General features: G+C 42.2%; 1 protein-coding gene across 2 annotated transcripts; it reads left to right on the top strand.

Annotated features, from left to right (window-relative positions):
- The first annotated feature begins 1886 nt into the window (after positions 1-1886).
- RP9 (RP9 pre-mRNA splicing factor) lies at positions 1887-23865 on the top strand. 2 transcript variants are annotated; one of them, XR_004819492.1, is made up of 7 exons: positions 1887-2225; positions 10982-11012; positions 12177-12306; positions 14734-14825; positions 16978-17039; positions 17748-18117; positions 21380-23865. XR_004819492.1 is itself a non-coding variant. In XM_035723397.1 (6 exons), exons 1-6 carry the CDS (start codon positions 2074-2076, stop codon positions 17944-17946), a joined length of 666 nt encoding a protein of 221 aa, XP_035579290.1. In that variant the 5' UTR covers positions 1887-2073; the 3' UTR covers positions 17947-18560. The 2 variants fall into 2 exon arrangements, 1 of the variants encoding a protein (XP_035579290.1); XM_035723397.1 differs by lacking the exon at positions 21380-23865 and having other exon boundaries at positions 17748-18560.
- Positions 23866-25185: the final 1320 nt, after the last annotated feature.

Raw genomic sequence — 25185 nt, 5'->3', positions numbered from 1 at the left:
CATTGTTCCTTCTCTCCTGGGGTGGCTTTTCTCCAGGCCAAACTTGGGTGCCTGATGCCTATGACCATTAGTGGGTGGGTTCTTGCTCAGGAGACTCCATGGGCTCTGATACTGTCAGGATCCAGGAAAGCTCACCTCAAACATGGACTAGACGTGCTCACATATGTGGAATTGTACCAGGAGCGGTGACTTGCACACAAGCTGGGACCAAGGACTTCACCATTCATAAACTGAGTTATTGAGTATCCTCACCTCTCACATGTGAGAACTGTAAGAGGTTGTTCTAAAGTGTAAGAAGGAAACCTTATGTTTCTAAATAATGAATTATACTACCATTATATTCTTTTAGTATCAGGACATCCAGGTTGATTTTTTTTTTAAGATTTTATTTATTTATTTGACAGAGAGAGACAGCAAGAGAGGGAACACAAACAGGGGGAGTGGGGGAGGGAGAAGCAGGCTTCCCGCGGAGCAGGGAGCCCGATGTGGGGCTCCATCCCCGGACCCTGCTGAAGGCAGACGCTTAACAACTGAGCCACCCAGGCCCCCCCAGGTTGATTTTAAACACTAACTTTGAGGGGCACATGGGTGGCTCAGTTGATTAGGCATCCGATTTGATTTTGGCTCGGGTCCTGATCCCAGAGTCCTGGGATGGAGCTCCTCATGAGTGGGGAGTCTGCTTCTGCCTCTCCCTTTCCCTCTGGTCCTACACCCACCTCCACCCCCCTGCTCATGCTGTCTCTCTTGTTTTCAAATAAATAAATAAAAATCTTAAAAAAAAAACTAACTTTGCAATCAAACATTGTTTCTGACAGAGTTCTTTAGTCACAGATAACAGAATCCATTCTAGCTGGTTAAACAAAAACTAGTTTCAAGGAAATCAGGTAGTTCATCAAACCTCTTGGAGACCCAGAAAACCAGACTTGAACACCTCACAGCCAGGGTATTTATGGGGCAGTTACTGGTTCAGGTAACTTGCATCAACTGCTAGATTGGTTTATGCACCAGTTCTCCCTCCAGGGGGAGAACCTGATTTCCAAGCTCTGGGGCATATCAGTGTAATACTGTTTCTGTTCATAGACCTTGTGCATTCCTTCATTTGGATTTTCCCTAATAAATACGAAGGAGCTCCTCATTTATTTTAAGTATTAACCATATTGAATGCCACATTTGAGGGGAATAGTCCCTGTGCTGTTACTTTTACTTCGTTTGTGGTTTCTTCCATTATGTTAAAGCTAAAACAGTGATCATAACTTCACATACCAGATACAGTTACAGAATGCAACCTAGTTAAGCACTAACAATTCGCGGCCTGGCTCCACGACTTCTACTTCTGCATCCTTGGGCATGTTATTTGACTCTCTCCGCCTCCTTCTTATGTATAAAATAAGGGTAATACATACGGGTAATAACAGCACTTAGTAAGTTTTTAAAGATTAAATCAACTTTTCTTACGGGCTTAGCTCAATGACGAGCACATAAAAAGCGCTCGGTGTCTATAGCTTTCAGTCTAGCACCCAAACCTTGTCTAGATTCACGGCAGGCTGACTACGTTTTAACGACGCTCTGGAAAATCAGAGAATTTCTCTGGGGTGTCTTGCTTTCTTCAAAGCTGGGTGAATCCCAGCACCAAGTAGCAGCAGCCCGCGTCTAGCCATCGGGGCCACGAAGCCGCCGCGCACGGGTCCCCGGGCCTCCCAGGGGAGGGGCACGCGGGGGTGGGGGGCTCCCCGGCTGTCCCGCCGGCCTCCCCCTCCCCCTCCCCCACCCCCACCCCCGCCCCGCTTGCGGCCGCCGCCAGGGGGCGCGCTCCGATCCCGGCCGGCCTGGCGGCGGGGCCACCGCGCTGCCAGCGCGGACTTGGGGCCACGACGCGGGAGGCGGCGGGGAGGCCTGGCGGGAGGCGGGGACCAGGAGGCCTCGGCGGGGACAGCGGGCCGGGCCTGGCCCGGGCGGGCGGCGGGAGGGGGCGCTGCGGGGCCGACCGGCCGCGGCGCGGAGGAAGTGCAGTCTTCCCGCCGCCTCAGCCGCCTCAGGCACGCCGCGGGGGCCGCCTCAGCCGCGCGGGCCGCGATGTCTTCCCGGCCCGGACGCGACGACGCGGGGGCCGGGGGCGTGCGGCGGCCGCGGGAGCCGGCCGAGCAGGAGCTGCAGCGGCGCCGGGAGCAGAAGCGGCGGCGGCACGACGCGCAGCAGCTGCAGCAGCTCAAGCACCTGGAGTCCTTGTGAGTCTCCAGTTCGGGTGGGCCGGCGCCGCGGGGGCGCGGGAGGCTGGGTCCCCGGGGACCCGTGCGGCGCTGGCACCCGGACTTCCAGTCGCGCCTCCGCGGGGAGGGAAGGGCCGTTGCTCCGGCGCGCCGAGCGGCCTGGGCCGGCAGGGAAGCTCGGGCTTTATTTCCCCGCCCGAGGTCGGCGTGCGGCCGGGGCTCTGCTTAGCGCTGAGGACCGTGTGGCACTTAGTAGGCGCTCGGTGGGGACTTGGGGACTGAACACGCGGCAGGTGCAGTGAGCGCCGCCGTCCTGCCCTTTCAGGGTTGTAGGTTGACAGGGCCCCCCGGGAGCCGGATAAAACCCCCGATCTCTTCATTCGCTGCTAGGAAGGGAAGAGAACACGCCGTCCTCTACCGTTAGTGCGGTGGCGAGGAGAGGGCTGGAGAATGGGGTGAGGGACTTGTCCTTAAAGATCCCAAAGGTGGAAGAGAGTGGAGACTTGTTCTCTTTAGGCTTGGGGGGGGGGGGGGGTGGTGGTGGTGGTGGTTTATCAGCATTAAGGGTGGGGGCTACAAAGAGGCCAGTTCCGGCTCAACAAAAAGACTTAGGACCAGAGTCTCCTGTGGTTGCTGGTCAGCATGGCCTGACTTAAAGGGGCACCGTGCGCCCCCAGCTCCAGCGGGTTCGGGGAGAGAGCCCAGAACCCGCGGGAGGAGGGCGGGTTGTAAAGGAGATTGCAACATCAGGTGGGAGGTGGACCTTCCAGTTCTTTTCTGTGATTCTGTCTTTCTGTAATTAGCTTTAGAAGGCAAACTTGTAAGTTTGGTGCTCACGGAGTTCTTCAATACATACTTCGTTTCTATTTCAGGCACTTGCATTACCTAAGCTAAGATGATCATGTAAGGAAACGTCCTCAAAGGATTCACATTCTTTATAATTAACCTGGGAGCTTTGACACAAAATGCATTGCACTGTTGGAGGCTGGCCTCCTCTTTTCACTGTGACCCCTGAGCTGAATTTCAACTCAGTAAGGCAGTCGTTTCAGGATATAGGTGCTGCATTGCTAGCACCCACAGTCCTGGCCCCTTTGGGCCCTCTGTGGCCCTGTCCTGTGCAATGCAGATGTTCAAATATCTTTCCCTAGATAAGCCTGAGCTTCGCAGAGCCCAGTCTGACCCTCAGTATCTTTAACTGTGGGGTATCAGATAGTAGTTAACACTATACATTTATTTTGTAGCTCATAAAGCACTCATAGACATCAGAGAGATTATAACCTCCTTTTGCAGATGAGGAAATGCAGGTTTAGCAGTTAAGTAACCTGATCAAGGATACATTGACCTGTAAACTAGCAAAACTAAAGAGGAACCCAGGTGTCTGATTCCCAAACCAGTTGGATTTTTCCACTTCAGGGATTTAAACTTTCTGGGCTGCTGACATATTTAGTTTGACTAATTCAGGGACTTGTTTGCTTTTAAATCAGAATTTTTATTTTTAGAGTAATACTTTAAACATCAAATAGTACTAAGAGACTAATTTAAAAAAATAGTGGTTCACATCCCTGTTCACACTGCCTGCAACCCTCCCTCCAACCAAGTTTACAATACGGAAACCGTTTTTTCTTCTGGGACTTAACTACTTATTCCCAATTATATGCTTATGATGCTTTTTTAGATTGAACAACAGACATTACCTATAAACCTCATGTCACATACATGAGGGTTTAGTTCCCTTTCCCTACCCTTCTTGCATCCATCCTTCCAATATAGCTCCATGGTAATTTTTGTTAAATCAATAGTGGGTATTAGCATTATTATAACTATTCAGTATTGTTCACTTTTGAGCCAAAGGGTGTTCTGTGATTTGTTTTGCTTTCTAGCACAATTGTTGTTTTTCATCTAGTTAATAAGCACCTCAATTTTTTTCATTTGCTTGAATTTACTATTAACTGCTAATTTTATCTGAAAGACTCTAAAAGCTGAGAGTACTTTTTCTACTTGTTCCTACATATCAGACAGTCTATCAATTTGTTTGTTTTTAAAACCAAAAATCTTCCTTCTGCTCTCCAGTACACTCTGGTTACTTTCTAGACCTGGTGTACAACTGCCTTCATCACTCTTCTGTCTTGGACCCCATTTCTGGACCCTGTGTCTTGTCTTTCTCTCTTTATCTCATTTTGTTTAAGTATATTATGTAACTTCCTATAAAAAGTGCATTGGGGTGGGGTCCCTGGGTGGCTCAGTTGGTTAAGTGTCTGCCTTCGGCTAAGGTCATGATCCTGGGGTCCTGGGATCAAGTCCCACATTGGGCTCCTTGCTTGGCGGGGAGCTTGCTTCTCCCTCTGCTTGCTGCTCCCCCTGAAATCAAGAGTCGGTTGCTTAACCAGCTGAGCCACCCAGCTGCCCCTTGCAGTTTCATGATGTGAACTTTTTCTCACCAGATTTCAGATTTTTTTTTAATTTTCTCAATACTTCATGGGTATTTAATATTCATATATGATCTGTGTTTTAATTTCCTTCCCTCCATTTTGTTTTTTCGTACTCTTAGACTTCTGTGATCCTCTTTTCATTCTACTTTCTAAAAGACTTATCTTCCAATCTTTCCACCATTGCACTTTTAAGTTTAAGAGCTTCTTGGCCTGAGAATTCTTTTTTTCATAACATCCTATCGTTTCCTCAATAACAAATCTGTCATCTTTGAGGATACTCATTTTTTTTTCATTTGCTTTCTTCTTTGTTGTCTGTTTCTTCTTTGCCTTTTCTTGTGATTTCTTTCACTTAGAGGTTTTTTCCTAATGTGCAGGGATCCTTGGATCTTCCCCGTTAAGAGTGAGGCATTATAAAGCTATTTTGAAGGGAGCAGTTGGGAGAGAGAGAATGCAAAGGTGCTGGTTTATTGACTGGTAAGTCTCACTGTAGGGATATCAGCCTGCAGTGAAAAGGAAGGCAAATAACTAAGTTGTCCAGCCAGCCATGTAAAATGGTTTTTCACAAATTGAATTCAAATTCTTTTATCCCCTGGTTGCCCTCGTTAGGTCCCCTCACACTCCTCTGGTCAGTTTCTTATACTTGACCTTACCTTTTCTTACCTTTTGACCACACCTGCCAGGACCCCAGAGGCATCTGAATCTTTCACCCTGTGCTCTAACCATGCTCCAACCCTATTCAAGTGTCCCTTGTCTGCTGGACATAACAGAATGGAGATTCTGTATATATGTGGCATTTTCATCTCTGCCTTCCACCCCATAGGAGCAAGCTGTGGGAACAACTGGAATTGACTATGCTTACACAAAGGACTCTTCCAAAAAAAATCCTATGCCAGCACTCAGAAATACAAGAGTATTTTTAAGCACTTGGCAGAATAAAGATTTCTTTCCCCATGCCCAGTTGGGAAGATAAGTTTTTCCTCTCTTATCTAAATTTAGTCTTCATACTGCTCAGAGAAACTTATTACAATGTGAATGATATAATAGCAAGGCTTCACAGATGGTACAAAGTAATGGGCCTCCACTAACTTTTTTTTTTTTTAATTCTAAGGATTAACTACAAAAAGTGCACTCTTCTCAACTGTCACAGCGCAGAAGCCAACTACACAATAAACACACTTCCATTCTAGGTCTGGTTGGGTTTTGTTTGTTTGTTTGTTTAAGTAATCTCTACACCCAGTGTGGGGCTCAAACTCACAACCCTGAGATCAAGAGTCACATGCTCTACCTCCTGAGCCAGCCAGGCACCCCCCAGATATGTTATATTTAATAGTTAAATAATTTTAATAGTTAACTATTACTTTAGACTTTGAGAAATATCTTTTTTAACATGTTACATAAACTAAAGAATTGTCAAGCCCTCGGAAAAAACACCAACCATGTTCCTTTAAATTTGGAGAAACAGTTGTAAAATGGACTTTTTAGGAAAGTCCATTGCTATTAATAACAGATTTCAAAATGTGTAGTCAGGGGGCACCTGGGTGGCTCAGTCGGTTAAGCGGCTGCCTTCGGCTCAGGTCATGATCCTGGGGTCCTGGGATCGAGCCCCACATCTGGCTCCCTGCTCAGCAGAGAGCCTGCTTCTCCCTCTCCCTCTACCTGCCACTCTGCCTACTTGTGCCCTCTCTCTATCTCTCTGTCAAATAAATAAATAAAATCTTTAAAAAAAAATGTGTAGTCAGTTCTCATCACATTCCTTTTTCACTTAGGCAAAAGCTTTTACATATTTTTCAGGAAGTGGATTTTAGTTTAGCCATATATTATTTGTACTCCTCCTGTGGCAAAAGAAAGTATTGTTGGATTATTGGGTATTTATGAAGATGTTACCTCCTCCCTTCCAAGCTCCCTTAAGTCCCAATCCATAAAGGATAGCATTAATGTTTCTAATGAATGGCTACTGGTGGGCTGTATCACCTTCTCAATATAGGCAAATTTCCATTATTCTTGCTAAGAGAGGCCTAGGCATTTGGTTGGCATGCCACGGCTTTCTACCGGAAAATAGTGGAAGTATTTGCTCTGGAAATATCATATCTAAAAAGTTAATTCTGTTTATACCCAAAACAACTTCAGGGACTAAGTCCTCCTCTGTCCCTTTAGAAAAACTCTGGATTAATGATGGCGAGGATGAGAGTGGAGAAGCCTCCATCACCATCCTTATTTGGAAGCATCCAGAGATGAAGCCAAGTGGAAGTTTTCTTTTCTGTAACGATTCATGGCATTTCTCATCCTTCCTCTGCTAGAAAGGAAAAAACACTCCTGGTTTTCTTTTCTACACTCATACTACACTCAGAGCACTACTCTAACTGTGTGGGACTTTTCCAACACCACGAAGAAATTCTCCTATTCTCAGACGACACCAAGTATATGTGTTACAGATCTAATTCTGACATTGTCCACCTGGAGTCAGCATCAGAATCCACAGGTTAAGGGCACAGTTTCACAGGACTTCCCCTCTCCACATGCTTTAGATGTGTCCCAAGGCCAGGTTGTTACCAACCTATTGTCTGTACAGCAGAGGTTCCCCCAGCACCACCCTCCTCTGGTTTGGTTAATTTGCTAGAGCAGCTCATAGAACTCAGGAAAACATTTTATTTACTTGATTACTGATTTATTATAAAAGGTTATAGCTCAGGAACAGCTAGATGGAAGATACATAGGGTAAGATGTATGGAAAAGGGCATGGAGCTTCCGTGTCCTCTCCAGATACACCACACCTCCACGTGTTCAACCTTGAAGGTCTCTGAAATCCATTTTTGGGTTTTTGTTTTTTGTTTCGTTTTTTTAAAATTTTATTTATTTATTTGACAGATCAAGAAAGAAAAAGAGCACAAGCAGAGGGAGCAGAGGAGGGAGAAGCATGCTCCCCACTGAGCAAGGAGCCTGATATGGGATTCGATCCCAGGACCTTGGGATCATGACTGGAGCCAAAGGCAGTCACTTAACCAACTGAGCCACCCAGGCGCCCCAGTTTTTTGGGGTTTTTTTTTTTTTAAGATTTTATTTATTTGAGAGAGAGAGAGAGCAGGAGCAGGGAGGAGGCTAGGCTCCCTACTCAGCAGGGAGCCCTAGGTAGGGCTGGATCCCAGGACCTTGGGATCATGACCTGAGCTGAAGGCAGACGCTTAACCAGCTAAGCCACCCAGGCGCCCTGGGGTTTGTTTTTGTTTTTGTTTTATAGAGGCTTCATTACATAGGCATGATTGATTAATCAGTGGACATTGGTGATTAATTCAATCTCCCTGGAGGTACGGCTGAAAGTTCCAACCCTCTAATCACAGAATTGGTTCCCCTGGCAACCAGTCCTCATCTTTAGGAGCTTTGCAAGAATGATCTCATTAACATAAACAGTTTGGTTGAAAGGGGCTTGTTATGAACAACAAACTTTTCACCTTTATAGCTCTGGACTTATTTCAGGAACTGGGAACAAAACTAAATATTAAAAGAAAAGATGCTCCTATGGCCTTTATATAGGAAATTACAAGGTTTTAAGAGCTGAGTGTCAGAACAGTGAAGACCAAATACATATTTCTTACTATAAGTTGCAATATCACATCCACTAAAGTTGTTTTCTTTCACATCTTAAGAGAAGGGCCAAAGGAAAGGCATGCCACTTTTCCCTTGGTCAGTTCTCCCTAACCCCTGTAACCTCCAATATTTAATCTGTTCTGAAGGGTCTTTAAAGCGTAAGAAGAGGGTCGGGATAAAGAAAACGTTAAATCATTAAGTGTTTCTATACTTTGCAGCCATTCTGAAGTATTAAAATGAGTCCTTCCCTGGAGGTTTACAAGGTTAAGGCACAGATCTGAGCTAAAATGCTAATGTATTTCTCCTTATAGAAGAGGAGGACAAATCCCTTTAAGAGTTTGAGACACTCTTTGAGTACACAGACACCCAGCCTCAGAATTTGCTTCCTGTCTCTCGGGCTTTTGGGTCTTTCTCAGTTCAGTCCCTGGCTAGAAATAAGGAGGGCCTGGCCAGTCTGGTGCCTGGGTGCTGCTGAGCACAGACAGGGGACGTTTTCTGCTTTAACAAAGTGATTCTGGTCTGCAAAACAAATGATGGAGGTTTATCCTTGCTAAAATTCGTGATTAAAAACCCTGTAGCTTTGTTTCCCATTAACTTGGTGAATGTCAGGGCCTGGCTCAAATGTTGACTCCTAGCTTGACATTTCCCTTCACAGACTCCTTAGAATTATCTGCCACCACATGAATGTTCCCAGCATCAACAACCAAATGTGTATGCATTTAATATCTGCACACACTCAATCCAACCCCTGCCTCAGAGAGGGCATGAGGTCATTGTCCTTGTTACTACCTCCCTCTAGCCTCATAGTCTTTTGCTTTAGGCTGAGGAGGGCATTGTCAAAACAGAGGGAAGTATGGTATATAAATTTTATTGCAATAAATAAAAAGTGGATAATTGAGCAATGTGGGGGGAAAATTTTAGAGAAAACTGGATTTAGAACCGTATTTGTACCCAAATCAAATTGTACTCAAGCTCTGAATTTAAAGTGTTCCTGGAGTCTTCTGTTTTCTAGTGACAAACATAGTGCTAGAATAATTACTGGATTCAGCTAGACATGTACTAACAGTCATGTACAAGTGAGCACATGGGCTCTGGCTGTGCGCCCTTGCGCAATTTATTTAACCCATGAATAGTTATTAATACAAGAAATGCATTGCTGACTTAGAGTGGTTGCAGCTCAGTGAAAGAACTCTAGATGTCACAAGATCTGGGTGATTGTCCCAATTCAGCCTGTTAATTGGTATAGCTTCCAGTTATTGGAATCAGTGAGGAAAAACGTTGGAACTGATGTTGGAGAAAAAAGACATCAGAGTCCCTGGCCTGCCGTACCTTATTCTGAGATAGTAACATGATAATTTAATATCTATAATAAGGCATATTTTATGAGCCGCACAAGAGAATGGGGATAGACTTGGCTGAATGCTGATGTACCATGTACATGGGGGGGAAAAGCAGTGATTCCTGCAGCCAGATATGGAAAAGGAGTCTCTGAGTCCCATGGCCTAGAAAGGCAGTAAGCCCAGCTGGGGATGGTGTCTGTGGGAAGTCCACTGCCGGGTCTCTGCCCACCTCCACTTAGGAGCAGCCAGCAAATCCCTGTAAAGCTGTAGATCTATCAAAAGATGTGAAGACTGGCTTGGGATGGCCAGGCTTCTCTGCTGGTCCACATCTTGGCCTTTGTGATGCTAGTGCTCCAGTCCTGAGCGGCCTCAGGAGGCTGCTGAGAGCAATGACTTGCTTTCAACAGGAGCAGAAGCCAGCATTGTGAAGTGCCTTTTCCAGAGATGGAAGAGATGTTTGCTGTGACATACTCACCAATGAGGAAATTGAGGCTCGGAAGGGTTAAATAACTTGTCCAAAGTAGACAGCAGTGAGAATGAATCAGAACTCAAACCAAATTTTTTATACCTGTGTTAAAGAACAAAAATTCAACCTAGTAGATTTGAAGATCTAATTGGCTTTATTAATTGATTCACGAATCCAGCAGCATCCCATCTAGCAAGTAGAGAGATGCTCTAAAGAGTTGCACAAAATGGAAGATTTCTATAAGGAGGGTGGTGAATGAAGTTCTTAGCAAAAGAAAAGAAAGGATTGTTCCAGGCCAGGTCACTTTCCCTTAGGAAGAGCAGGGAGTCTTATCTTGTAGATTACCTCAGCTTTTGAGGGAGGATCAAGGGGGCCCATATGACAGATTAGTTTTCTATGCCCTTAGTTCTCTGATACTTAGCACTATACCTGGCATAATTGTTGTGTGGATACTTCTGTAACGAGTAAGTTCTCAAGTTGAACCTTCAGTATTTCCTGAGAATTAAGTTTAGTTTCCCCTATTGTACCTGTTCTTTCTTTTTTTAGGAGGAAAATCAAGTTGGATAAGAATAAGCAGAATCCCTGCTGAGTACAGAGCCCCACATGGGACTCAATCCCAGGACCCTGAGTCAAAATCAAGAGTCAGACACTTAACCCACTGAACCCCCCCAGTGCCCCTCTGGTTTTCTCTTCTTCAACAATAAAATCCTTGTGCTTAGACACAAAGTTAATTATTACCAGTGAATTTCAGTTCTAGATCTCCACAGGATGTGGTGTAGCATCAGTTTATTTATATGGGACCTCTGACTGCTGGGCATATTTTATTAACTGCTTTAGACATAATGCAGTTTTGAGGTTTTACTAAAAATATCCTTTTTATTTTGGTCTGCAGTGCTCACTAAAATGTGTTACGTTCCTCTTAACATGATCGATGATGTTTTTTCTTTTCCTTTCTAGTTATGAAAAACCTCCTCCTGGGCTTATCAAGGTCAGTGTGAAGTTTGTGCCTTTGGTCATTCTCTTAGACATATTTGACTCAGTGCTCAGACTCAGTTACTTGTTATAAAAACCTGTTGCATAAGGTTTTGGACACCCTTTTATGGTAACCCTGCTTCTCCCTGCAGATGCCAGTCAGTTCATACACTTTGGGCTTTCTGTGTCCAGCCTGTGCCTTTGTAGAAATGTAATCAGCCGTGTGTCTGTTCCCTAAGAGACGGTGGCAGCCCCACATGTTCATCAGCCATCGGTCCCCTTCTCCCGCCCTCTCTCTCTCTTGCTGTGGCTGCCATCTTCTCACAGCTGTGCTCCTTCTCTGACTTGCTGCTGCTTTCCTGAGTATCATCAGCTCAGAGAACAGTAGTCTCTGAGGAGACTGGAAGGCCCTCTAGTCCAGCCCCTGGTGCAGGACACCCCCCTAACCACCCCCGCCCCCCAACCCCCCACCCCTGCTCCGCGACAGCACCTGGCCCTAGAGTCCAGTATCTGTGGGAGGGAGACTTAGAGGGCTCAGTGGAGGTCAGGACAGCTTTCTGCTTGCTCACATTCAATGAAAAAAGATTACAAAACCTTCTTTCATTATAAATATAATATTCATGGGAGCTGAAAACAATCAGAAGGTAAAAAAAATAATAACAACAATACCTTAATTGTGTAATGAAGTTATTTGGTGGTGAAAGCACACTTCAAAAATACAGCAGGTGCGAGATTGTAAAACATGACAGTGGCCTCCGAGGGATAATAATCTTTTTTAATTTAACATGTTATTTTTATTTCAGGAAATCTTGTTTAATTCTATACTTTGCTTCATTCCACAAGGCTTTTAAGGTAGCAGAAAAGTTTGTGATCTGAATCTAATTTTTGTGATCTAGAATCAGGATTTGGAGCTCACAAATCATTCCTAAGTGAACAATACTAGTAATATTTCTCTAAGAGTAGCTGTGTCATTTTCATGATATGGTTCTTCTGGTACATTTATTTCTGGTTTTTCTGTCAGGTATAATTTGTCTTTCTTTCTAGTACTTGAGAGGGTAACTTAGGAGGACATGGCGTGTCCAGCCCGTGAGAAAGGCAGGCAGGGCTGTGTCCTGAAGCAGGTGGGAGAGAATGCCGGTGCTTTTTTGCCATGTTGTGGACATGTTGTTTCCTTTTTTAGGAAGATGAGACTAAGCCAGAAGACTGTATACCAGATGTACCAGGCAACGAACATGCCAGGGAATTTCTGGCTCACGCACCAACGAAAGGACTCTGGATGCCACTGGGGAAAGAAGTCAAAGTTATGCAGTGTGAGCACGGGAGAGTTGCAAGTAACACTCCTCCATACACGCAAGTTATATACCACAGTTTACAAAGCGCGTTTACTTCCTTTTTTTTTTAATTTGTTCTCACCGCAGCCCTGTTAAGTCAAGGCACAATCTCTGTTTCATAGTTAAGGAAGCTGACCTGCATATGTTAGTGAGTGGTCTGAGGTAAGAGGTAGAGAGGAGCTTTGACTCCAGGGCTTCTGACTCCAAAGGCTGGGGTCATCCACAGGGACCATAGCTACTTTTGGAGTTCACTCTTTGGTAATATTGCAGTAACAAAAAGGATATTCTGTTGTAGAAATGCCATGAGGGACAAGGAATGTGTTGGAGGGCAGGTCCCTTTGGGTCTTGCATCATTCGCCCCCCATCAGTGGTGTTAAGGTTTCATCCATGTAACCTGGGAGGAGCTGTGGGTCTAGAGCAGGGTGCCGTACATGCACACCCCCACCCCACCCCAGCCGCAACACCTTCATCCAGCTTAAGTGGTATTTAGTATTTGAAGAAAGGGTACTGCTGCCTTTTAAAGACATTTGTACAAAGATTCTTCATGCATGTAATTAAAATAGCAGTTCCTAGTCCCTTTCCCCCATTAGCCTCACCCTAAAGGTAACCATGTAAACCTCTCTTAAGAAGATTATTTGGGGGCACCTGGCTGGCTCAGTCGGAGGAGCATGCAACTCTTGATCTGGGGATCATGAGTTGGAGCCCCACATGGGATGTAGAGATTACTTAAATAAAATTTAAAAAAAATTTTTTTTGAAGTTTATCTCCATGTATCTAAATAACAAGGTTATATTCCTGCCTCTTGATTTTTTAGGTTTCTTCATTGTCTGTTGACTTCTTACTCTAGAAGAGTTTCAGCTCTTTTTTTTGTGCCTCAACCACACCTCATACATACTCTATCTCCCATTTTCTCAATACGTTATATCATAATTTAAATAAATCTTTTTTGTATATTTATTATTTTCAGAATTGAATCATATAATAAACCAATTGCATTTCCTTTCATACATCCTGCATAATATTTTGTTTGCCCTGCAATTAATAGTTGTCTTTTTGTTGTTCTTGTTTTTGCTTTTTTCTGTGTACTGATTTCTAATTCAGCTCCTTCAGATGCTTGAGGTATTCTATTAGTTTTTTTCCTCCTAAAGAGAGTTGTTCCCCCTGCTATCACCCAGGGACCTTCCTTCAGCATTCACTCTTTGGTTTCCCTTAACATCCTTCTTGTGTTTGATCTCCTATTTGCCGTATCTTGCATCTTTTTTGTTACATTCTCTTGCTGTGGTAGAGCACATTCTCTAGTAGCTGAGAAGTGGGTTTATGGGAGGTAAATTTTTAAGACTGTATTCTTCTGGAAAAATCTCTATTTTTGGTTTGCTATTTAGTTAGAATTTTGTTAAAAACAAACTTCCTTCAGAATTTTGAAGGCACTGCTTCGTTGCCTTCTCATTTGTAGAACTGCTGTTGACAAGTCCAAAGCAATTAAGATTGTGGGATGATTTGATATAACCTGCTTTGTTGTTGCTGTCTGTTGTTTTTTATTCTTCTTTCCTAGAAGCTTATGAGATCATCTTATTCCCAGTGTTCTGAAATTTCACAAATTATTTCCTCCCCTCTGTGTTTGCAATTCTGTTATTCAGATGAAGGACTTCTTAGATTGATTTTCTAATTTCTGATCTTTTCTCTCCTGTTCTTGTTTTTTGCTTTCTAGAATATTCCATCAACATAGCTTCCAATCCTTCGATTTTTTATTTCAATTCCAAAAGCTTTTTTCTTTCATGATTTTTTAATTCTTTAATTGTTGCAAAATGTTCTCTAAGGATGCTAATTTTTTCTTCTCCCTAATGTTTTTATTTCTTCCAAATTGTTTTCTATTTATTTTTTCACCTTTTTCATTTATGAAGAGGCTTTCAGGTGACTTAAAGAACAGAAATATATTATCTCACAGTTCTGGATGCTATCAGTCTGAAATCAGGGTGTGAGCAGGGTTGGCTTCTTCTGAAGACTGTGAGGGAAGAATCTGTCCCAAGCCTCTCCAAAGATCCTATCTCACAATGAGGTCACATTCTGAGGTACCAGGGGTTAGGACATTCAACATAATGACGGGACAGCATAGAGGGGGCAACACTGTTCAAGCCATAACACACTATTTTTAAAAAATCACACTTTGATTTTTGCACAGGATTGCTTAGTAACTAGGCTTATTTCGAAAACCCAAGATTAAAGGATGCTTGAGGAAGCGATTGATTTCTGTTTTCTGGTGTCTTACATGATTCATCCACTAATTGCATTTGCTTTGGAAATTGAAATCTAATGAAGAATATCTTTAGTATGATCTACTGATACTTTATCTTGATTAAGTAAAACTACATCATCTTACAGAAATATATCCCTTTTCTTTGTTTTTAGGTTGGCGTTGTAAACGGTATGGTCACCGAACAGGCGACAAAGAATGCCCTTTCTTTATCAAAGGCAACCAAAAGTTAGAACAGTTCAGAGTAGTAAGTAAAACCCAGAGTTTCAATTTACATTTGCCAGAGGTGGTGAATGTCAGTGACTCAAGCACTGACCAGTGAAATGGAGGTTAACATGAAATACATTCCCAGGGCCTTTTGGCCAAAGTATCTGGTATTAACTCTGTTAAACTGAATTTGTGTGACAGATTAGCTCATTAGTAAAAAATTAACTTTTATTAAAGTGTTATTTGCTTATGCCTTGGGAACACTGATTTCTTTTTCTGAAAGACATTGTTATATATTCAGTCACTTTTTACTTATATTTTAAAAAATTTTGTTTTGGGCGCCTGGGTGGCTCAGTTGGTTGAGCAACTGCCTTTGGCTCTGGTCATGGTCCTGGAGTCCCGGGATCAAGTCCCGCATCAGGCTCCCTGCTCAGTGGAGAGTCTGCTTCTCCCTCTGACCCTCTTCCCTCTCGTGCTCGCTGTCTCTCATTCTCTCTCTCTCAAATAAATAAATAAAATCTTTAAAAAATAAATAAATAAATAAATTTTGTTTCATAACTAAAATCAGCATTCTAGTTCCCAGTCTTTATGTAAAGATTAAATATCTATTATAAACTAGATATGTATGTATAGATGATATATCCTCTTTGCATGACAGTAAGATAGATGTCATTTCCCCACTTTATTTTCACAGTCACCTCCCAGGGTTGTTAACTCACCATTCAGTCACTGTTTCAGTCAGCTTAACTATGCTGTTATCAGAGAGATTGGCACTATCACCTTATATCAAACCAGGGTCCACAAACATTTTGCCAGGACTTTAAGACATTTTAAAAATTGTACTTTCATTCAAAAAATTTGGAGAAAATAGGGGCACCTGGGTGGCTAAGTCGTTAAGCATCTGCCTTCGGCTCAGGTCATGATCCCAGGGTCCTGTGATCGAGACCCGCATCGGGCTCCCTGCTCAGCGGGGAGCCTGCTTCCCCCTTTCCCACTTCCCCTGCTTGTGTTCCCTCTCTAGCTGTCTCTCTCTGTCAAAATAAATAAATAAAATCTTAAAAAAAATGTGGAGAAAATATTCTGTATAAATCAATGCTACCTGGAATGGCAATTTTACAGTATCTAATTTACAGATAAATTGGTGATAACGCTCAAAAAAAATGAACAGATTCATGTATTTTTAATTCAGAAACCTAAATTCTAAGAACAGATCCCAAGCCTATAACAAAAATCAATATATACAAATTTTTATGAATATATAAGGAATTATTCAGAATTACATCTGTGACTGAAAATTAGACTAAAGAAAATAGGAAACAACTTCAATGGCCAGCATACCAGCATAAGGACTGTGACACAGAAGTCATAGCTTTTAAGAATTATGTTTGGGAAAATGTTCATGAAAACATAAGTGAAAAAAAACAGAATTATATATATAACGATTATAATATTTTGTAAATTATGAATAATGAGTGGAAGAACCACATTAAGATGTTAGCAGTAGATATCTCTGGCGGGTAAGACTATAAATATTTTTAACTTTTTTATCTTTAATATATAAAATTTTTACTAAACATTTTTAAAGATAATTCACATACCATAAAATCCAGTCTATGTGTCATCATATTCTTAGTATTTTAAATTATACAAATATTTCAAGAATACATTTGCTTTATTTTAACAAAATTGACATGTTACAGTAAGGTTTTTCACAATTGATTTTTTAAGTCCAATACTGCCTCTCTCCAGAGCAAATATGCATTATGTAGCTTGATGAGGACACTTCCATGCTTCTTTCTGGGCACATACATATGTTTTTGTGCAACTATACGTGAGTCATTCTTAACATATCATTTTCCAACTTGTTTTGTTTAATATCTCTTGATCATCTGTCCACACAGAGCAAAGAGAATTACCTCAATATTTCTTACCTTGAGTAATATTTAATAATGATTCTGCCATGTTTGATATCCTTAAAAAGGCTATTCAAATTGTATAATAGGAAAATCTTTTTTTTGTAGCTTCCGTGAATTTGAAGTGATGGTGACCCTTAGCGAGGATTAGAACATGTTAAATATAAAATTACACCAAACAGGAAAAAAAAAACTGGTTTCAGTGAAATATGGATTTAATTTTTATTTAACTGATAGTCCATGGTGCCTAACTCAACCTTAACCTTTCTCATTCTCAAGGCACATGAAGATCCCATGTATGACATCATACGAGAGAATAAAAGACATGAAAAGGATGTAAGGTGAGATGGTCCTGGTGATAACAATACCCTTTTAAAGTCTGAAATTATATAAAGTTGGAAACACTCATTCCGGTATTAGATGAGTGGTCTGGTAACTATGGTACTTCAATTGTGAGCTATTTGGAAGGCAGGACTCATCACAGGAAAGGCCAGTGGGTGGGGAACGGGAGGCCAGCCTCATTCCACTTGGGTTAGCAGTGGGCTTGGTCCTGCCTGCTCACACCCTGATGGATGATTACTTAGTTTATCTTTAAGGATCTGAGCTATTATTAAAAGTTATCCTTAGACATGAATAAAGATAAGATGAAGAAAGTAGAGGGTTTGTTTTTCTCAAACTGGTTCCATGGAGTTCTAATTGTTAAGGAGATAGATTACCTAGTATGAACTTGAGTGGTTGTGGGTCGTTGGGGAGGTAATGGAGAAGTGGCATCTATTCGAAGTTATGTAGTAAGGACTGGAGAAACATGCAGAAATACTTTGGACAGTGAAAAGAATACAGAATGGCTTGTACACTGTGTACAGTCCTGTCAAAGAGACATGGGTGTGGACAAGAATAGGGAAAACATGCAGAAATAAAAATAAGTACTATCTTAAGTAAGGTGGTTATTCATGATGTTTTTTACCCTCACTGCTGTTCTTATGTCATTTTTATCTACCTTTTTTTTTTTTGAGTTAAATATGGTTCTTTGGTTAATCTTCTATGTTTAGGATACAGCAGTTGAAACAGTTACTGGAGGATTCTACATCTGATGAGGATGGAAGTAGCTCCAGTTCCTCGGAATGTAAAGAGAAACACAAGAAAAAGAAGAAGAAAGAAAAGCATAAGAAAAGGAAGAAAGAAAAGAAGAAGAAGAAGAAACGAAAGCATAAGTCTTCCAAGTCGAATGAGAGTTCAGACTCGGACTGACAACAACTTGACTTGTTCAACATTCTCTTCTCCCTAATCAGACACTGTGGCCAAAGACCAGAGGATGTGGAATCGGGGAGGACTAGGAGAGAGCCGCCTAGAGAGCAGGGTATTTGGTGTCACGTGTGTGAATTCTCACCTGCCTTCCAGCAAAGATGTGACCCCAGGAGGGTGAGTTGTACTTTCCCAGGCACTAGCTCTGGACAGCGGCTGATTTCAGGCAGGAAAGCTTTGTTCAATGTTGTCCTCCCGCTGATCCCTGCAGTTTGTGATTCCTTCGAGCTGCCTCTGCCAGGGTGGCCCGACCGAGGGAATGAGTCTCTGAGGAAGCTCCAGGTGCTGCTGCAGCCTTCCCCTCCCCAGGGCGCTACTTAGTTCCCAGAGACTTCAGATTTGACTTTTCTCTGTTGTCGAGGATAATAAAAGCTCATTATTTATTTTTTTAATGTATTTCTTTTTTATTTCTGAATAATACATGCATGTGCTCCAAATTTAAAAGGTATACAGGGTTGAATCATGAAAATTCTTCCTTCTTCCTTTCTCCCCTAGCTGCCTATATCCCTTTGCCGGTGGCTACCGGTTTTACCAGGTTCTTGTTTGGTCTTCCAGAAATATTTTATATATCACGATAAATATAGGGGTTTTTTTTGTTTTGTTTTTTTGGTTTTGTTTTCCCCACAAATGCCATAAACACTCATATGAACATTGGGGTTTTTTTTTTTAACAGCATAAAGCAGATTATTTTAATATCAAGTACATTTAGCATTGTTGCAGCAAAAGGTGTGTGTTTATAATCACCGGAGATGGTTTAATATAAAAGCAATGAAAAATCTTGTGTGGCAACACTGTATTTCACTTGCTTGGATCTTACTGCCTGAGTCCCAAGATTTTTCCGAGTCATTGACTCAGAAAATTTTTAAGAATATAGGGGAGGGGCGCCTGGGTGGCTCAGTTGTTAAACGTCTGCCTTCGGCTCAGGTCATGATCCCAGGGTTCTGGGATCGAGCCCCACATCGGGCTCCCTGCTTCGGCAGAAGCCTGCTTCTCCCTCTCCCACTCCCCCTGCTTGTGTTCCCTCTCTCACTGTGTCTCTTTCTGTCAAATAAATAAAATCTTTAAAAAAAGAATATAGGGGAATTATTATATGGGGTCAGCTACCTACGTCCCAAAATACATCCCTCACTTCCTTCATCTTCCTGTTCGTTAAACACAGCCCACCTGTGCTCCTCTGTCTTTGTGCCACAGCCCATCAGTGTGGTGCCTGCAGCTAAGCGAGAGTAAGTCTTGATCTTGACTGAACTATATAGAGATAGATCATCCTCACAGGTGTCCCTCCCTCTTCAGCAGGGGCATTCCTGTTTTCAGGGCCCCAGTAACTCTTCTCCCATTTCTGTCCTCTTTCCCTGGGGGTTGAATTCCACCCCCCTTAAAGAACAGCCAATCCAGTCCCAGAATGGACCCATCTCCTACTCATCAATAAATGCTCCCAGTCTTGGCCTTGGAATAGTAGTACCTGAGTAACACATTGGTACAGAATGGAATCAGCAGGCCAAGGTTTGTGTTTTCTGAAAATTCTAAGGGCAGTTAATTCAGGTGTCCTTTACATTTATCCTAGGCATCCTAGGTCAGCCTGCAAAACATGGGCCATTTGACCTCTCCTATAGGTCTCAGTGTTTCCTACTCGTCTCATAACTCTTCTAGAAATTTCTTACTGTCCTTCTGGAATCTTATTCATGATAAAAGTATTCTTAAACAATATGAAAGTCTGCATCAATGATTCTCAAATCTTTGGGGCATCAATATCAACTACAGTGCTTGTTAAAACAGAGATTCCTGTGCTCCCAGACTTCCAGAGTTTCTAATTCAGTAGGTTTGTGGTGAACCTGGGAATTTTCCTAACAAGTCCCCAAATGATACTAACATTGTTGGTCTGAGAACCACACTTGGAGAACCACTGCTCTGTATCTTTAGCCTCTTAATGGAGCCTTCTTCCACTTCCTGCTTTAACTAGAAATCTGGCCATCTCCTCCAACCCTTGCAAGGTAACTACTGTCCCTACTCCCTCACTCTGGTTTTCTCTATCTTTTGTTTCTGGCTTGATCCGAGAGTCCCATTACTTAAGCCTGTCATCTCCCTTGACCTGTGGTCCTTTTGCCCTGGTTTCTCAGAAAAACCTCAAACCTCTTCTGCATCTATAACGAGACACTAGAGAAAAATCACAGGGCGCCTGTGTAGCTCAGTCAGTTGAGCAACGGACTCTTGGTTTCTGCTCAGGTCATGGTCTCAGGGTCACGAGATCAAGCCCCGTGTTGGGCTCCATGCTCAGATGTGGAATCTGCTTGGGATTCTCTCTCCCTCTTCGTCTCCCTCTGCCCCCATTTGTACGTGCTCTCTCTAAAAAAAATAATAAAGGGGCGCCTGGGTGGCTCAGTTGGTTAAGCGACTGCCTTTGGCTCAGGTCATGATCCTGGAGTCCCAGGATCGAGTCCCGCATCAGGCTCCCTGCTCAGCAGGGAGTCTGCTTCTCCCTCTGCCCCTCCCCCATCTCATGTGCTCTCTCATTCTCTCAAATAAAATCTGTATCCCTTTTAAAAAAATTAAAAATAAAATAAAATCTTTAAAAGAAAAATCACACAGCCATATAGATTGCCATCCCCACAAATTCATCATCTCCAAACTCTACTGAGCCCATTAAGCTGAATAGCAAACCAAAAGTTTGTTAGTCACCTACTCAAACCTTCATTCTCATACATCTCCTCTCAAGTGGAGCATTTTCCACTCCTATTCAGGAAGTCATTACAAGACCTCAGACCTCCCTTCACCAAGGCATCCTACCAATCAATCATCATAGTTGTCGTAGACAGAATTCTAAAATGGCCCCAAGATTTCCTGCTAATCTCGAGGACTGTTAATATGATGAATTTTACTTTCGTGATTAGATTATTTTATAAGCACAAGAAAAGGGAAATTATCTGGATGTTCCTAATGAAATAGAGGAACTCAGATTCTAGGCCTGTGAAACATTCCTTGTGCCATTGCTGACTTAAAGATGACAGGGCTACAAGGGGATACAAGGTAAGGAATGCAGCAGACTTAATTACTACAGGAAGCCCTAATTAAGAGGCCCCTGACCCACACCAGCAACTAAACAGGGAACTCTGTCCTACAGCCAAAGGGAACTTAATTTTGCAAACCTCGACGACCTTGGATGCAGAATCTTTACCCAGAATCTCCAGATAGGAGCCCAACCCTGCTGACATCTTGATTTGGGTCTTGTGGGACACTAAGCAGAAAACCCAGTTGAGCCTGCCCAGATTTATGATCTATAGAACTGTAAGATAATAAATGTTTTAAGCCATTAAGTTTGTGGTAATTTGTTATGCAGAAACAGAAAACTAACACAATGGTTTAATCAGGTTTCTCTTCCTGTCAGGCCAATCTCCACCTGTGCCCTGGACCCCAACTCTCAGCCAGCAGTGGAGGGCAGGGATTAAGAGCACTGGCTCTGGAGGATCCACACTGCCTGGTTTTGAAATCCAGCTGCACCATTCGTGAGCTATCAGACTGTGCAAGTTGCCTGACCTCTCTGTGCTGCCATTTCCTTGACAGATAATATTTACCTCCTAGAATCATCAAGAATTAAGTGACTTGATAGTTGTAAAACATCTAGAACACAGTTTGGAACATTTCAATTGCTAAATGAATGTTAGTTGCTCCTGCATACTTATGCTATCATCATTATCTGTTCCTGCTTCCTCAGGGATCTTCCTCCTTTCATTATCCCACTGCACTCTCTGTTGCCACTGGCATTTAAAAACTGTTTTGAAATTATAACAGTAGGGGCACCTGGCTGGCTGAGTCAGTAGAACATGCAACTCTTGATCCCAGGGTTGTGAGTTCAAGCCCCATGCTGGGCGTGGAGACTTCTTAAAAAAAAATTTTGTTTCAGTAAAATTTTAAAAGTAATACATGATCATAAAAAGTTCCCAATTCAGAACCATTACAGAGTAAAAAGTGAAAGGAAAATCTACTTTAAATGGTTTTAAAGAGCCTTCAAGATCTTTTAAAAAATACATTACCAGTTTTTTAGTTTGACATAACTGAAAAACACTATGAATACTATTCTATGACTTCATCTCACTCTATCTTGGCAGTCTCACTGCTTACTAACAAGCTTTAAATGGCCACAAAATCCTTGGTGGGAATGTGCTACTTACCCATTTAACCATTCTTCTTTGTGCAATTCAGTTGTTTCTTATTTATCCTTCTGTGGAATGGTGATTTATGAGAAATATGTATTTGGTTGTTGTCAAAGGGAGAATGTTCTCTGCCCTTCAAGGTCCTTCTAACTGGACTAAGAATCAAACTGACATGAAACAGAATAACAAGAGAAAATCAAAGTTTCCTACATATGAAATTCCAAAGACAGTGAAGCCATAAGACGCTTATATGAGCTAAGGACAGGAGTAGGGGACTGAGCAAGACATTACCAGGGAGAGGAGAGATGCTTGGAAAACAAAGGCTGCCCTATCACACAAATAAGTATCTTAGATAAAGAGGAATCTGTTAATAGTGCTCTTCCTGGTACAGGCAGGAAGTTGAGGGGGAGATAAAGAGCTTTTCCTGAATCGGCTGGGTTTTGATTGCTTTTAACTCAATTCATGTCAAAGTGACCCATTTGAAGCAGCCTGCCCTTGGTCCCGTACATGGTCATTCAGATGACCAAAATATATTTCTCATATACGTTTGGTCTTTATCTACAGTTTCTGGATCACATCTCCCCAAAACACTTGGAATTTCATGACTGAGGAGAGCAATGGGAGAATTTTTTCTTTTTTTTTTTTTTTTTTTTAGTATTTGGTCTCCTGTTCCCGGTTCCTGAAGTCACTTCAGAGCCATAAAGGCAAAATGAGTGTTTTGTTACTCATAACAAGCCCCTTTCCACCACAACTGGGTTTATGTTAATGAGGTGAATTTTGGAAAACACCTAAGGATATATAGCATCATCAGGAACTTTCAGTCCCACACCCCTGATTTCAGGGGAGAGTAAAAGGGCCAGAGAGTGAATGAATCACCAATAGGCAATCATGCCCATGTAATATGGAGCCTCTAGTATATTTGAGAGCTTCCAGAAGGGTGAACACACGGAAGTCCTGGAAGAGTGGCGAACCAGGACAGGGCATAGAAGCTCCTCACCCTCCCCACATACAAGCATCTGTTATGCCTGGCTGTTCCTCAGTTACATCCTTTTATAATAAGCCAATAATCTAGTAAGTAAAATGTTTGTGTGTGTTCTCTGAGCTGCTCTAAGCAAATTAATCGAACCCAAAGCAGGGGGCATTGGAACATTCAATCTAGTCTATCAGAATCATAAGTGATAACCTGGGCTTTTGAGTGGCATTTGAAGAGGGGTGGGGCAATCCTGTAGGACTGAGCCCCTTACCTGTGGAATTTGATACTCTCTCCAGGTATTTAATATCAGAATTAAGTTAAATTATAGGACACCCTGCTGGCATCCTGAGAATTCCCACACACACATTGGAATTGGTTCCAAAATCTTTCATCTTCCCACAAACACTAATGAAAACCTATGAGTATATATCTTTGTGTACATATGTGCATATTTCAAAAGAATAGCTCTTTAATAGTGGAATTACATATTTTAATTTTCACATACTACCAGATTGCCCTCCAAGAAAGTCTGTATCAATTTTCACAACCTCTTACCTTGTTTAAAGGGGTCCATTTCCCTGCCCAAGAGCAACTAATAACTTCAAGGTTCTTTCATCTCTTTAAAACAAAAAAAAATCCTCCCTTGATCCCATATCTGTCTAGCTCTTTCCTCTCCTTTATAGCAGGAATTTTGTTTTGTTTTGGGTTTTTTTTTTTTAAGATTTATTTTGGTGCGGGGAATGAGTCGGGGGCAGGGGGCAGAGGGAGAGAATCTTCAAGCAGACTCCCTGCCAAGCGTGGAGCCTGACTTGGGGCTCAATCCCACGAGTCACAAGATCATGACCTGAGCAGAAACCAAGCATCAGACACTCAACCCACTAAGCCACCCAGGAGCCCCTTAAAGATTTTAAAGTAATCTCTACACCCAACATGGGGCTCAAACTTACAACCCCAAGATCAAGCACTGCATGTTCTACCCACTAAGCCAGCCAGACACCCCTACAGCAGGGTTTTTGAACCTGGGCCCTATTTATTTCAGGGGCTAAATCTTAGTTGTGGGGGTCTCTTCTGTGCATTGTAGGATATTCAGCATCATCCCTAGCCTCTACCCACTAGATGCCACTAGCACCACCATTCCTCACTTGTGACAACCAAAAATATCTACATACAAAGGAATAAAACTGGAACCTTATCTTATACCACACACAAAAATCAACTCAAAATGGAGTAAACATTTAAATGTTAAGACCTGAGGGGCACCTGGCTGACTCAGCTGGTAGAGCATGTGACCCTTGATCTCGGGGTCATGAGTTCAAGCCCCACGTCGGTCGTAGAGTTTACTTAAAAAAAAATAGTAATAATAAAAAATAGATAGATAATGTTAAGACCTGAAGCTACAAAACTCCTATAAGAAAACATAGGAAAAAGCTTCTTGACATTAGTCTTGACACTGAGGTCTTGGATATGACACCAACATATTAAACTAAGAAAGCTTTTGCACAGCAAAGGAACAATCAAAATGAAAAGGCAACCTATGGAAGGGGAGAAAATATTTACAAGCCATATCTCTGATAAAGGGTTATTATACAAAATATATAAAGAACTCCTACGACTCAATAGCAAGAAAACAAGCTGATTTTAAAAATAGACAAAGGAATTGAACAGACATTTCTCCAAAGAATAACTATCAAGTACATTAAAAAAAAAAAAAACTGATGAGGGAAATGAAATGCAAATCAAAAGCACAATAAGATATCATCTCATACTTGTTAGGATAGCTGTTATGAAAAAGAAGATAAATGTTGGTGAGGATGTGATGAAAAGAGAACCCTTGTACACTGTTGGTGGCAATGTAAATAAGTGAAGTTGCTACCAAAAACAGTATGGCAGTTCCTCAAAAACTTAAAAATACAATTACTTTTTTTTACTAACCCCAAGTCTAAGTATATATCCAAAGGTATTAGAATCAGGATCTTAAAGAGGTACTGCACTCCCATGTTTATTGCAGCATGATTCACAATAGCCCAGACATGCAGACAATGAAAATGTCCATCAACAGATAAATGG

Source organism: Zalophus californianus, chromosome 12, assembly GCF_009762305.2.
Source record: "Zalophus californianus isolate mZalCal1 chromosome 12, mZalCal1.pri.v2, whole genome shotgun sequence".
NCBI lineage: Eukaryota > Metazoa > Chordata > Mammalia > Carnivora > Otariidae > Zalophus > Zalophus californianus.
This window is presented reverse-complemented; position numbering and strand designations above follow the sequence as displayed.